Below are 12,706 nucleotides of genomic sequence, written 5' to 3'. Positions count from 1 at the left end.
TGTTCGACTAAAACTGCTTAAGCGGTTATCGTGCCAACCAAGAATGGTAGCTTGATTATCAGAGTAGATAGTGATCGGTTATGCTACCACGTTGAGTCCCTTACCCACAATACCGCGTATTTTTTAGCTGGCTCTGGTTGAAAGACACTGAAGTGGTCAAGTACCACTGCTGACACTACTAACTTTACTACTTTATTTAGTACTGAGTCAGGTAGCTACTTAACTGAGGGTAAAGACCCTTCGCGTGATCCCATTTAAATCTTTCTGAGAGTCTTGTTGTTTCTTATTCCAAATCTGCACGGTAAGGTTAGTCCGGTTAGTCCGGAATTCGCCACAAATACCTTAAGATAGGTGTTCCAGGAGAGTCTCAAGAATCTTGTAAGGCATGATAAGTATGGATTTTGCTTTCTGCACCTTTTCCAGTTCGCTCTAAGATACCAATATTTTCAACGTTAGTCATCCAACAGTGGCCTCGCACAAGAGGATATTTCTCACAACCGAGGTGTACTATCAGTGTACTACGCCCGGTTTTAAGCCCCGTTAGTTGTTTTGTGTACACATTTCCTGGGCATGGCTTCCATGTTTCGCTTCTTGTGGAGATGCACTTGAGAGCGCTTATTTTATATATTTTTGTGAATATCAGTATTTCGGTCTCTGTGAGGTTGACATTCAGTTCACTCTCACTGCAATAGCTATCCATAACGTAGAGATCGTTTTGTAACAGTTCGCTTAGAACTTGGTGATGCTTTCCATATATTGTTAATGCAATGCCAGCCGCGTAAACTATGAAATTACAGCCAGTATTTTGCAATCTTTGCCACCGTAGCCGAATGGGTTGGTGTGTGACTACCATTCGGGAGTGCATGAAGCAGTAAGAATTATAGAAAACTTTTTTTTTCTGATAGCGGTCGCCGCTCGACAGGCAATGATAAGCCTCAGAGTGTATTTCTGTCATGAAAAAGCTCCTCATAAAAAATCAAACGTTCGGAGTCGGCTTAAAACTGTAAGTTCTTCCATTTGTGGAGCTACGTTACTTTTGTGGGACGTAATTTTCTTAAATTCAACAAAAATTCAATTACTTTTTCTTGCAAACAACTCTTATTTTATCCCTTCTGTGTGAACTTAAGGCAATTTCGGAAATCGAGTTTAATAACTGCTTCGAATTGAGTTGGTATTGAATTTGCTTTAAAGTGAACGCCACATATTTGGAAGAATAAATGGAAAATTTAAAAAATTTTGTTTATAAATTTGGTATCCTCTAATATAACCAGAGTGGTATTTGCTTTCAATTTTATTCTGAATAGGTCGACAGAATAGGTCATCGAGGCACTTGCTACTAATCAATTGACCTATTCAATATCCTCCGCGATTGTACATTTTCGACATGGGTTTTGTAAAGGCAAATCAAATATCTATTACTAATTTGTTTGAATTCACATTTCGGGTTTCAAACAGATTTAAAAAAATGTTCGTAATAAACGAGTACACCGGTTTTAGTAAAACATTTGACAAAGTATTTATGCAAATCGTACTCATTCGTAGACTCGATCTTCTTAGCGCCAGTTTTTCTTGCTAGCTTAATGGTGGTGAATTTTTAAGTTAAGCTTAAGCTTCCAAATTTAAACTTAGACGAACTGTAAAGCGTAGTTAAACTTGCACTGTAAAACTGATCCTTTGTCTTGAACCAGCTCTACTCCTAAACCGAGTTTTAGCTGGTTAAAATAAAGAACTGCGGTATTTGAAGAAAAGTAAAAGAAGTAAAATAAGTCAGTAAGAAAAGCTGTTCACACAATCTCTGCTGTCTTCTATTTCGCATATATTTAAGCCAACTTGGCCTTTGATCACCCGTGAACATGGTAGTTAATGCACAGGACACCACAACTTCCTCCTAAGTTTTGTTTCGGTTTCAAGTTTGCCCTCTTTGCTGTCCTATTAAATTATGGCCGATTTTTCAGTGCTAGTTTAACTGTGGTGAATTTTCACACTCAGCTTAAGCCTGTAAGTATTGAAAAACTAGCCCTTAAGCTTTAACTTAACAGAAAAGCGAAAATTTGGAGCTAATGGAAAGTACGCATCGTACTAAAGCACCTTTATCGTGTAGATCTTCAATTTAGCAAAGAAACAATGAAGGCGGCTAAGGATCAAGTTAAACAGAGTCTGTGGAAACGAAGAAAACACTGGCCACTGTTAGATATGCCACCAGTTGTCGGAGTGGTGAACACTGTACTCGATGCCAGCGAATAATTGGGTGCTTTACGTTAGCTTCGCTAGACGAAGACGTAATCTTACGCTACAGGACAGATGGCTATGGTATTCTTAACAGAAGTCTATGCCATCTTGAATGTAGCATACTGGCTAATAGAGAAAAATGGGTGGAGTACTATTATTAGAATTTGTAGTGACAGTCAAGCTGCAAACTATGATGCTGCAAACTTGGGTGCCTAGACATTGTGGTATTACAGTGAACGAGTTGGTTAGTAAACTGGCTCTGCAAGCATACCGCTAGGCCCTGTCAGGGTCTTCATTCTAGGTGTCAATTCTGCATCGATTCAACTATAACGAGTTCATGAGGTCGTCGTAGGAAGAAGACGTTGGTCTGAGTTGGGCTCCTGCAGAGTAGCCAAGTGCTTTGTAAAAGAACCTAACAGGAATTTAACGACTTTTCTCCTAAAACTTAGTAGGTGGGACCTGACAATATTGATGGATGTAATGGCAGGGCACAACGCCTGTAGTCACTGCTGCCTATCCCGTTTCGCAGAACCAGAATCATACTCTTCCCCTTCTGAATCTTTTAAGATCCGTCAATGAGTCCAAAAGATTTGCGGAAGAGTAACCTCAAACCAATTTTTCTGTCTTACGATTCACATAATGTCTATCTTATCTCTCTAATTATTCGACTGTAATCGATCCGGGTGTTGTAAATGGTCTTTCTGGTCTTGTTCAAGCCACCCTCAAATCCAATCTTATCTAATCTGTTATATGGATACTGACAGTTTGCAAAGAGTAGTGCCTTTGTACAAATGCAAATAAATGTTGAGTAATTTTGATTAATCCATTCACATTCATAGCAATTCGCAATAATCGTGACTATCACTTTATCGTTATCGGTCACTTTAAGGATAGTAAAGCACCCTGTTTATCAAATTCCCCAATCGACCCAACGATAATCGTATTTATGATGCAATCAGCTAATACTTTAATAGAACCACAATTTGAATGGAATCGTAATAGCCCCCTGCTGTTTATTATTCAGATTTCGTTATCTAAAAAATTTGAGATTTGGTTAAATCAAAGTCCCATTCATGCAGAAAGTCAAAAGAATGGGTAGGGAGCTGTACCTATAAGAGAAAGGTTAGCATTAGACAACTTCATCCAACACTATTTCAAAGATTCGTCAAAAATTCATTTATTTCAGATTTATTTAGAAAGTCAAATATCTTATCTCTTTGGTACTCATAGATTCATTGATTTTTTCTTGTTATTGTTATTGCTGCGTAAAGATCTTGTCGTTACTGCGCGCCACTCGAATACCTTACCGAACACTTCTTTCAATGGAAAAGTTTAAGTGAATTAGTAAATATTCTATGTACCCATCAGTTTGACTTTTTTACTTATCAAACTCTTGTACACAAAATGAAATAAAGGTCGAAAATGAACAATGAACCATTTCGTTAAAAACCAGTTAACTTAGCATATTTGCATTGGCAGTTGATTAGTGAGAGTCATACAAAAAGCACCTTAATCGGATAGTCACATAACGGGAATTATTTAATACTTACATAAATGGAAAAGAGAATGAATTACGGTTGGCACTTATTTGCGCTCAACCTAATTGCATGCCTTATTGGTAAGAGAATGCAGTCGAAGGATATTTTTATTGGCAAGAAAACCAATCAAAAATGCAAACATTTACCTCTCAAAAATATTCTAATTCTTCATATTTTTATTTACAATTTGGATAAGTGTTTCTTTGCTATTCTTTATGCAGCGCCTTCTGATCAAGCAAGTGCCCCTTGCGCCCTGAGAGAATATAAGACTGGACTTGTATGTGTTTGCAATGCAACCTATTGTGATTACCTGGATGATCCAACGCCCAACGAAGAATATTTATTCACAGTTGTATCATCAACAAAGGTACATACCAGATATTACGCAATACTATGATAATACAACTGAACCCAACCAAACTGAAAATGACGATAGGTATACCTTTTCGAACTGTTATTATGATTTTGACCACTGCTAAAGTTCGCACTCCATTTGTGAACCCAACTCATTTTTCTTTGTATGTATTTGCAACGCAATTGTGTTTTCTGCTTTCAAACTGCGCATTCGTTTTTGTAATTTTATAACCTGGTATGAACTTATAAAACCAATTGGAACTGTAAATAAATTGAGTTAAAATATTTTTACTCAAAAAAATAACCAAAATATCTAAAGAGGTAACCCAAACTGTGTGTCCTTGATTGCAATGCATTGTTACGCTGAGCAAAGCGTACCCAGGCAATGCAAGAGACACTTATAGCCTAGACAGGCTGTGGCGTTAATTGGGATTAACGACTTAATTCGAAATTATGAGATTTAAGCAGATTAGGTGAATTTTTGATGGCAACATTGCCGAAAAAATACAGTTAATATCTATTGGGAATAAAACATTGTTAAGAGCATACTTTTAAAGAGAATAACAAGAAATAATGGATGAATGCTAGTTTGCACTAACCCTTTCGGAACTATATTAATTGTTTTGATATTTCGGAGCGGCTTAAGAAATTGGAATTTAAGCTAAGTTTTAAATAAATAATTATTTCTTAGTATCAGGGCACCTAAACCCGTAACTGTTGCCGCGGTCCATCTTTTACTGACAAAAGTATCCAACAAGCAAATCAGCTGTTCACTAATCCGCGTAACAACAATTTTATTCAGAATTAACTGAGCCGGTAATCCCGATTAACGCCGCCGTTTGTTTATTCGTAATTGAAAAGTACTACCCCTTGCGGCTTTTTCGTCAGACTACCATATGATTACCACTGTTTTTATCAGTGTAGCACGGGATCATGGACAAATTGGCTCCAAAGTCTACAAATTTTTTGTCGCGGCCTGAAATTAAAAATGTGAATATTTTAAAGAAAAATTTATATTCTTTCCGGCTTCACTGTTCTTATTTAAAATACGGCTCTTAACAATTATATGTGAAAAATTACATAATTTTAACGTCCACTATGAGCACGTCTACAGGCCGTCATAGGAAAACTAAAATTTTCATGGAATCGCTCACACAATATCGCATTGAGTTCAGCAATCTCGATCGGAATATTGTGTTTCGACTCTGGATTCATTATTGGCTTATTCTCATAGACTTTACCTTTAAAAACCACAGTATGGCCTGCCCGTTCTTTTTCCATCCTCGACAGAACCGGTTTCTTGAAATTTTTTCACCAACCTTTGAATTTTCAACTCATTCGGACGATTGTTAAAATAATTTTAACGCGTTGTTCTACCGCGTAAAATTGTATGTACATCTGTCTATTTGGCAAATGTTAAAGATGGCATAAAAAAGTTACTATGTATATAGGAATTATTCACTATTGACATCTAGGCATCCCTTTTGATACATACTTTATTAAGAAGTAATTTTCTCAACAAATTTCGGTTTCATAGGTATGTACCATATATCTTAATATCTGGCATCCATTTAAAAATAATCTATTTTTTTCAAAGTCGGGGCTACGCTTCGAAACAACAAATGGCTTGTTTAATCTCTACAAAAAATATTACATTCTCGACTATGATCAGCGACTGGACGGCACTATGCAAGCTTGTAAGTATTTTTAACTAATTTTTTTATTACGGCCTTATTTTACCATCTACTTTTAGCAACACGAAGTGTGCAGATAGAAGTTGATCGTGAGAAACGTTTGCAGAACATTACTGGCTTCGGTGGCTCATTTACGGGCTCCGTAAGTTATATTCTGGATAAGTTGCCACAAGAATTGCAAGATCATTTATATAAGTATGAAAATATGCCAACAATATTTATTCAAATTAACTATTAAACAAATAATTACATCTTCAGATCCTTTTACTCGTCAAGTGGCATTGGTTTCAATTTGATGCGTACCCCAATCGGTGGTTGCGATTTTGATTTGGAGGCCTGGGCGTATAATGAACTGCCCGAAAACGATACCGCCCTGAGCAATTTCACAAAGTTAGATCCACGCGAGGAGAAAAGAATTGAACAAATTAAACGTTTGAAGCTGGTATCGAATGTAGAAAATTTGCGTATTAAAGCTGCCGCCTGGAGCTCTCCACCTTGGATGAAAACCAATAATGCATGGACTGGACTGGGTCGTTTGAAGAAAGAATACTACCGGACATGGGCTGATTATCATTTACGTTGGCTTGAGTTATGGGAAGATAGTGGTTTACCCATTTGGGCTATATCTACCGGCAATGAACCATTAAATGGTGTAGCTTTTATGAAACTTGTCAAATTCATGAGTTTAGGTTGGACTCCAAATCAGCAGGTGAGCAGACTTTAGTATTGGTAGATATGCACGTAAAGGGATTTCATATTATTATTTTTTGCTTTGTAGGCGGTTTGGTTGTCGGAGAATCTTGGCCCCATAATACGCACCAAGTACAAAGACATGCTTATATTTGGTAATGATGACCAACGCTACACTTACGCCTTCTGGTTTAAGCAGGTTTGTTAAAATATGGCTTTTGGGATTATTAAAGGGATGTGTTTTGAAAATGCACATTTTTCTTACATCTTTGCTCATGGTTCATTAGATGAAAGCCTCGCGCAGCGACTCACTCGACTATCTTGGCGGGCTGGCGGTGCATTGGTATTGGGATGAGATTTTCAAACCGAAATTCATTGAAGTTGCTCGAAAGGAGATGCCAGATAGAATATTAATTTCCAGTGAATCGTGCATTGGTGATAAGCCATGGCAGAAAGCAGCACCGGTTTTGGGCTCTTGGGAGCGTGGGGAGAAATATGCGCGAGCTTTTCTTCAAGATCTCCAAAATGATTTTAATGGTTGGATCGACTGGAATATTGTGCTGGATGAAGAAGGTGGACCGAATTATGTGAAGAATTTTGTCGATGCACCAGTAATTGCGAATATGACAAGTAAGGATTTCTTTAAGATTATTGTAAATTTTACTAAATAACTACAAATAAATGTAATTTTATAATATTTTCCCCAAATAGATGGTATAGAAGTTTATAAACAACCGATATTCTATGCAATGGGCCATTTCTCAAAGTTCATACCAGAAGGTTCGGTTCGTATCGCCGCGGAACGTACCAATGTTAACGTGGACACAGTTGCTTTCTTGAGGCCAGATAGCAGCGTGGCACTTGTAATCTTTAATAGGTATTCATATATTATATTTACAATGATTGTTTACGGGCGTTATTTGATACTTTTTTTTTTAATTTTCCTTTATTATTTTAGTGGCTACGCTAGCGTTGATGTTCACATAACGGATTCCTATCGCGGCTCAATCTTATTCCTAATACCCCCGAAATCTATTCATACCGTTCTTTACAAATAAACAGACTGAATATTATTTTATTTACATTTGACTACATTCATTCAGAATCCTATAACTGGTTATTTTGAATTATTTATTGTATTTATGCGATGTTGATACCTTAATGTTAGCCATTGCTCCCATCGCGAAATGTTATTTCGTTTAACGTTTTCTTACATCGCTAAACAATACAAATTCAATCTTTCCTTGATCTTGTCTGGACGCCTAAGAAAGCCAACTTTCTTTCTTAACCTAATGCTGCACCTTTAAACGAAAAATGTTAAGCCTCATTTTATTTTTTAATTTGAGTACATAAGCAGAGTTGAAGTCAAGCCAAATCAAGTGAAGTATAATAAAAATGTAATTTATGGTGCGTAAATCAGTTCTTATTGCTCTACGCTTAACCAACAAACTGAATAAGAATTTATAATTACCGCTTTGAGGGTCTGTTCAATGTTCAATGTATTTTTGATTTGCATATTGATTCACTTACTTAATGGAAAAAAGTCGTTTCGAGATAAATGAGTCTAAAGTTTGAAGTACAGGAGCACGCGGATCGCTCTCTACCTAGTTGATGGGCTGTAGAAGGTATAATATTGGGAATTTCCGCATGAAAATTCCACAGTATACACCTAAGATATTATACATTCCAAATATCGAAAAATCAAAAAATCGATTTTTTGAAATTTCTAGACCACCCGATCCCCTTAAGGGGGGCACCCGCAACCGTTTAAAATTAAGGCAAGTATAAAGCTGATAACAATCGGCGCTGAGCAAGATTGGGTATCACAGAGTGGATGAGAGAATCATTGCTGAATCATATTGAGGAGCATTCGTCAGATAAAGTAAAGGGTTTTCCAATAACAGGTGTTATTAGTGAATGGATTGCGCTATTGAGAGATGATTAACGATCTTTTATGGCCGGAATTGGATGGTATTGATCTCGACAACATTTATTTTCAACAAGACGGTGCTACTTGCCATACAAGCAACGAAACCATTGATCATTTAGGGGAAAAGTTTCCGGACCGTATTATCTCTCTAAGGTGATCACAATTGGCCACCGAGATCTTGTGATTTAACACCTTGTGACTTTTTTCTTTGGGGCCACGTGAAAGGGAAGGCCGACGCCAACAGTCTAGGGTCGATTCAAGGCCTCAAAGATGAAATTAGTGAAGCTATTGAGGACATAGGGCAGCCACTTTGCAATTCGGTTATGGAAAATTTCATGAAAAGGATATTTTCCTGTAAGCGTGGGCGTGGTGGTAATTTGCCTGATGTTATTTTCCACTATTAACGGCATACCTTCTTCTTTATAATGAAATAAACATCCGATAATTTATATTAAAAAATAGCATTTTTCTTTGAATATCAAAATAACACCTCTTCTAGGTTTTTAAAAGCGGACAGGGCATTCACAGACGAAACGGAAAATCGTTTCCTTTTTATCTGGTTGTTTACAACTGTGACACTGTATTGTGAGATATACTCATTTTGGCTGCTTTTTTCCCGACCAAAAGCAAGTTGTCCCGTCGTTTCATGTTTATCAATGTTGACATGTATTTGTGCCTGTAAGTGGGCCATAAAGTTCTGCTAATTTTGCATGACGTCTGGTCTCTCCATCTATAATCCGCGATTTGGAGGGATAACATTTCGATTGGGATAACATTTATTTATATATTCTTCTATTTCATTGCACCAAAGATCAGTGCAAGAAAAAGTTCATTACTCAAAATATCAATATATAGTACATTCAATCATTATTCTGCTTGAAATAACTTATGAAAAAGGACTGCTTATAAATTTCTCATATGGATCAGCTTTATTCTCGGCTCCCGTTAGCTTCCACTCTGTGATATCTGGGCGGTTTGGTACGAAATTCTACGTACTAATTTTTAGAGCTTATTGTTCCCATTCACCGTTTTGATACTCGGCATGATTTTCAGATGTAGGATCTTATTTGCAATAATATATTTATTCTCACTTAAGTTACATATAACCTCCTTCTCTCTCCTTCTTATTAGTTTCCTTTCCTTTTTGGGGAGATATTTCGACATAAGCACCATCTAGAGAAGTCTTTGTTTACAAAATCTTCATCTCTCTCTTAAATTATATTTTTTATTATTAATATTTATTTATTGTAAATTGTCAGATATTTTTGGTGCCTTATTTCTGGCAGCCCGCTATTTCCTCTATCAGCTGTTCATCAGCGCAGGGATTAGCATTGCTGCCAAGCAATCAAACGAATTCCTGTGCGCACTAAAACCATAAGAGTACATGTGAAATGAGTGGGCGGAATTCTGTTGCCGAATCGCCTATGATGTGACAGCCAAAGTTACTCTCACAATTTTGCTAGGAATTGCCAAACCTTACAATGCACACGTTTTGTATTACTCCTTATAGTTTTTAGTGTAGCCTCGGACAATTAAAGCTGCTAATATTATGATAAAATAGCTCATCCAACAAGTAAAGTGCTTCGACATTTTTTTACTGCGAATACTAATGCACAACTTTATATGATGCCAGTATAAGCCCTTGAGCTTAAGCTAATTTAAAACTTAATGCTGATTTTATGCACATAAACACATGCCTTTGCATACTAGCATATGCACATTTCTCTGCTGTTTTTTTCCGTAAAAAAAGTCGACCATCCTAGCAAATATGTTTCGTACATATTATATATCGTATTTATGCTTAACCCCGTATTCTCTGAAGAGTGTAGTGTTTTTGCGCCTTTAACGTTATTTGGAAGAAGTTTCATAAGATTTATAAGATGTTCCTCGCTTCTCAGAAGATGAAGAAGGCATAAAGGGAGTTAGATCGTCTCCATCAAGCCAATCACTATTTTCTTTAAGAAATCGTTTCTTTTTGCGTTTGTGACAATTAGTTTTTCTTCATCAATACTTCGCTGTCATTCGAAATGTGATATTTTTTCCTTAAAAACTTGAATAAGGCCTACTCATTTCATTCTATTTATCGCTTCAAATTTAATGCTATGTATCGGATGTTTTTTGCTGCATGAGAACTATCGATATCGATAACGATGGTTGACAGCTGAGAATAGCAAAAATGTGTTTATATTTCTGTACAGTAAGGTTTGGCAAGTGGAAATTTGCTTTAAAAAAATAATACTGTTCGCTAAGTTCATAGAGCACTGACGGCATCGTCGGTCCTTATTTCTTTCGGAATGAAAAAGGAGCTACGGTTGCGATACATGGCGATGGTGGTGGCTGAATTTTTTGTTTTCAAAACTTAACTTGCTATACAGCGCACTAAGCAAATAATTTATTGCAATATTCAAGTCATCTTTGACGCTATACGGCCAGATTTATTGGAAAAAGTAGTAAAAACTTGGACTGTAACTCCAAGCCATGGCGGACATATGCCGGATATCATATTCAAAGAGAAAAAAATGCCATGAAATTACCTACTAGATTATATTAAAAAGAGATCATTCCAACAATATTTCTGTCTTGCATTATCAAGCTTCTACAAATCGCGCAATAGTTCCTAACTTTTGGGAATCAGCATTCAGATTTATTTTTATATTTATTACTAGCTGTACCCGGTGCGCGTTGCTACGCCAACAACTAAAATAAATTTAAGAAAAATAACTTTAAAGAAAAATCAGTACACAAATATTCAATTCATTCTAAACCATTTTGTTGATTTTGTTTATTTCGAAAAAATTGTGACATTACAAAGTTTCGTTTTGAATTCGATGTTTATTGAAGTGCTGTGGGATACACAATATTTCTTGTTTTTCCATCTGGTGCGTAGACGAATAAATCAGAGGGTTTTCCGACACATGAGCAAGTCACATAAAGCTGTCCATGTGAAAAGCATGGAATTTAATCCACACATTTGTAACGATTGCCCTAGTGCTTTGTTAATAGTCATTGCGAAAGAGAGTCGCACCGGGCACTGTAAACGTTTGAATTCGAATGGCATATCTGTCGAAATCATTGGGATACTTGGCAACAGGATGTCTTCACTTTTGAATTTTCCAGTCAAAATTGTTGCCTCGATAGCATTGTTCATCATTTTCTTGACTGAGAGTCTGGTTCAGTTGCAAAGTCGTGGTGGTTTTATATTTCGAAGAAGAATGATGGATACGCCAATTTTCAATGTAAAAACGTGCGGCGGCATGCCTGGCAAATAAAGCGAATTCAAGAATTCAGTTGGATAGTTGAGAACCTCGTCTTGATTCTCCACGGTATCGATGGACTTATGTGTTATCGTTTCACTGGGTATTCCATGCTGAATGGTGAAGTTGATAGTATTGCTATCGATGTTTTGGCTGCTAATATAGCACGCGTACTGAGCCACTGATGGTTTTTGTAGTTTTGTGCAATGTTTGGGAAAACTTTTTGCACCAATTCGTTGATGCTTTCTGTGATCTTACAGAAGTTTGCTGACAGGGTGATACATTGTGTCGATTTATCAATTTCCATTCGCCCTTATCCAACATCCAATAATTGTTTTGCAAAATTTCCAGCCGATGCATCCCGTTGTAGTTGTACACGCATGTTAGTGTTCAAAGTCAATTTCTGTAAATGACGGTATAGAACTGATGATTTAAGACATGCATTAAATTCATCAGCGGGTGTTGAAAATGGTATAATAAATAGTATTTGTCGAAAATCACCAGACAATAAAATTAGTGCGCCATCGAAGATCCGTCTGTTTCCTCTCAAATCTCGCAGTGTACGATCAAGCGTTTCCAATGCTTTCTTGTGAGACATTGTGCATTCGTCCCATATGATAATTTGACACGTTTGGAGTACTTTTCCCATTCCAGAGTTTTTGCTGATGTTGCATGTTGGTGCCCCAGGGTTTTGCAAATTCAACGGCAGTTTCAATGCTGAATGCGCTGTTCGGCCACCAGTCAAAAGAGTTGCCGCAATTCCAGATGAAGCAATAGCCAGTGCAGTATTATTTTGTGATCGTATGGCGGCCAAAATTAGTGAAAGCAGAAAAGTCTTGCATGTACCACCGGGCGCATCTATGAAAAACAGTCCACCGCTTTGTTCTGTTACTGCACGCGTATGCGTTGTTCTGGAATCAACTGCGGAAGATTTGTTCTAACGAATGTCCCCAGTTCGTCAGAATCATAGTGTGTTTCTTGTTGCAAATAACGATAGAAAAGTTTGTTTGCAGGTCG

At 37.0% G+C, this 12,706-nt stretch overlaps 1 protein-coding gene across 1 annotated transcript; it reads left to right on the top strand.

Moving 5' to 3' along the window:
• Positions 1-3,727: 3,727 nt before the first annotated feature.
• Positions 3,728-7,583, top strand: LOC128858307 (lysosomal acid glucosylceramidase-like). Its single transcript, XM_054094474.1, has 9 exons — positions 3,728-3,847; positions 3,989-4,134; positions 5,719-5,818; positions 5,875-6,010; positions 6,074-6,524; positions 6,594-6,704; positions 6,793-7,135; positions 7,217-7,382; positions 7,464-7,583. The coding sequence occupies exons 1-9, from the start codon at positions 3,784-3,786 to the stop codon at positions 7,561-7,563; spliced, it is 1,617 nt and encodes a 538-aa protein (XP_053950449.1). The 5' UTR covers positions 3,728-3,783; the 3' UTR covers positions 7,564-7,583.
• The last annotated feature ends 5,123 nt before the right edge of the window (positions 7,584-12,706 follow it).

This window comes from Anastrepha ludens, chromosome 2, assembly GCF_028408465.1.
Source record: "Anastrepha ludens isolate Willacy chromosome 2, idAnaLude1.1, whole genome shotgun sequence".
In the NCBI taxonomy this organism is placed as follows: Eukaryota; Metazoa; Arthropoda; class Insecta; order Diptera; family Tephritidae; genus Anastrepha; species Anastrepha ludens.
This window is presented reverse-complemented; position numbering and strand designations above follow the sequence as displayed.

Bases quoted from the DNA above. Each gene is read 5' to 3' on its own strand.
- LOC128858307 (XM_054094474.1), top strand. From the start codon at position 3,784: ATGGAAAAGAGAATGAATTACGGTTGGCACTTATTTGCGCTCAACCTA. The intron at 4,135-5,718 runs GTACATACCAGA...TTTTTTTCAAAG, and splicing joins CAGTTGTATCATCAACAAAG to TCGGGGCTACGCTTCGAAAC. The intron at 7,136-7,216 runs GTAAGGATTTCT...TTCCCCAAATAG, and splicing joins AGTAATTGCGAATATGACAA to ATGGTATAGAAGTTTATAAA.